The sequence below is a fragment of the Stegastes partitus genome, unplaced genomic scaffold (genome assembly GCF_000690725.1).
Source record: "Stegastes partitus isolate 25-593 unplaced genomic scaffold, Stegastes_partitus-1.0.2 Scaffold1967, whole genome shotgun sequence".
NCBI lineage: Eukaryota > Metazoa > Chordata > Actinopteri > Pomacentridae > Stegastes > Stegastes partitus.
In genome coordinates, this window is record NW_007579698.1 from 3,744 (window position 1) to 5,289 (window position 1,546).

Consider the following 1,546-nt stretch of genomic DNA (forward strand, 5'->3'; position numbering starts at 1 on the left):
AGTTTTTGCTTTTTCACATTTTCCTACAAGTGTAACATTTTTTCCCTCCTGTCTCTTTTATCACTATTTACATTTTGAAAAGTTTCCAGAGAGACCTAAATCAACTGGTCGTGTGGTACAGAGGACGAGGCAACTACAAGTGTTGAAATGTGTGCTTGTTTGGTGAGTGTCTTCTATGGTGATATGTGAGTGTTTAGTGATTGTGGAGGTTTGCCGTTTGGGGAGTTTGGAGATGCAATTTAACAAAACCAAAAAAGTTGCATTCTGGGCAGAGAGTCTTTTATCTGACTCTTGTTTTTTGTTCCTTTAACTATAATTGTCATTTTCTCTGTTTAAAACAGTGATGACAGTGTTGACTTTCCTCAAACCTTTGACCAAACTTGCACGTGTCCCTTGAACTTAGAGCTCCCTCACTTCACCCTCGCACTTGCCTCACTCTTTTCAAACCCCTGTAAAGATGTCCTATACTAGAATACATTGCCATAGCATTAAAGGTACTAGGATTTTGTTGAATCAACCACAAAAAAATGGTTGTGGAGGTAATTTTCTCGAATATGTTGAACTTTAGATTCATGTTCTTACAAAATAGTACCTATTTATAAAGGGGCAACACTGTTAGAGCATTTAAAAGAGTGGTTCCTTGTCAATGCAAGGGAAATTAGTTTCTACAATTAATGGTAATTCTGAAATTCAGACCAGTTCTTCAGAAGATGTGGTGACACATCAGGCAGTGCCATTGGTGTATTGGGAAAGCTTATTCTCCAAATCGCAGATTCTCTTCTCCTGTGACAAAACTGTGGCCTTCAGATTCTGAATCTCCTCCAACAACCTCTCAAGGAGCTGAGGCTGGATGAGAAGAAAGAAGTGGAGAGAAAGGAATAAAGGGAAACAGAGGAGGAAAGGAAAAAAGATAGTGACAGGGAGGGGAAATTCAGGATAAAGAGAAAAGGGAGGAAAATAGGTCAAGGAAAGTGTGCAACTAGGAGAAAATAAACCAAACAAAGATGGGAGCTTTGGGGGGAAAAGTCATGGGCAGATACAAATAGAAGAGAGATAAATAGAAAAGGGTTAAAAAGAGAAACATCTTTAGGAGTAATGGAACAGTGAGATTACAAGCTTCAAAACTTTTTCAGTTTAAAATGTGTGACATCAAGCTCCAAACATAAACACACAAGATGCAGCAGCAGTAAAGCACAACTCAACTTTAGCAGCTCCTAATGTGAAACATATGAGTATTAATAAATGGTTAAAAAACAAGTCATGAAGATAACTGGTTCTGTTAATTCCTGAATGACTGCCAGTAGCAGTAAACACAGTGGATGTGTCTCCTCTTAGGTCGAGATATTCATATGAACAAAATCGTGTCATTTATATGTTACCTGCATGTTTGCTGTTTTAAATTAGAATTATGAATGATAAGTCGACTCACGAGTAAACTCACTAGTCAGCGGTAGAAATACTTTTCAGTTAAACTAACTGCTGTGTTCATGTCCAGATGTTGAAAACCAGCACGGTGGAAAGTAGGTCAGATGGCAACTCGTTAAAC

At 38.1% G+C, this 1,546-nt stretch overlaps 1 protein-coding gene across 1 annotated transcript in view; it reads right to left on the bottom strand.

The window, feature by feature from the left end:
- Positions 1 to 301: 301 nt before the first annotated feature.
- Positions 302 to 1,546, bottom strand: part of coro6 (coronin 6) — a 21,872-nt gene continuing 20,627 nt past the window's right edge. Inside the window, exon 11 of the mRNA XM_008303258.1 lies at positions 302 to 846. Within this exon, the coding sequence (XP_008301480.1) occupies positions 724 to 846 (123 nt within the window). The 3' untranslated portion in view covers positions 302 to 723. The remainder of the gene's footprint in view (positions 847 to 1,546) is intronic.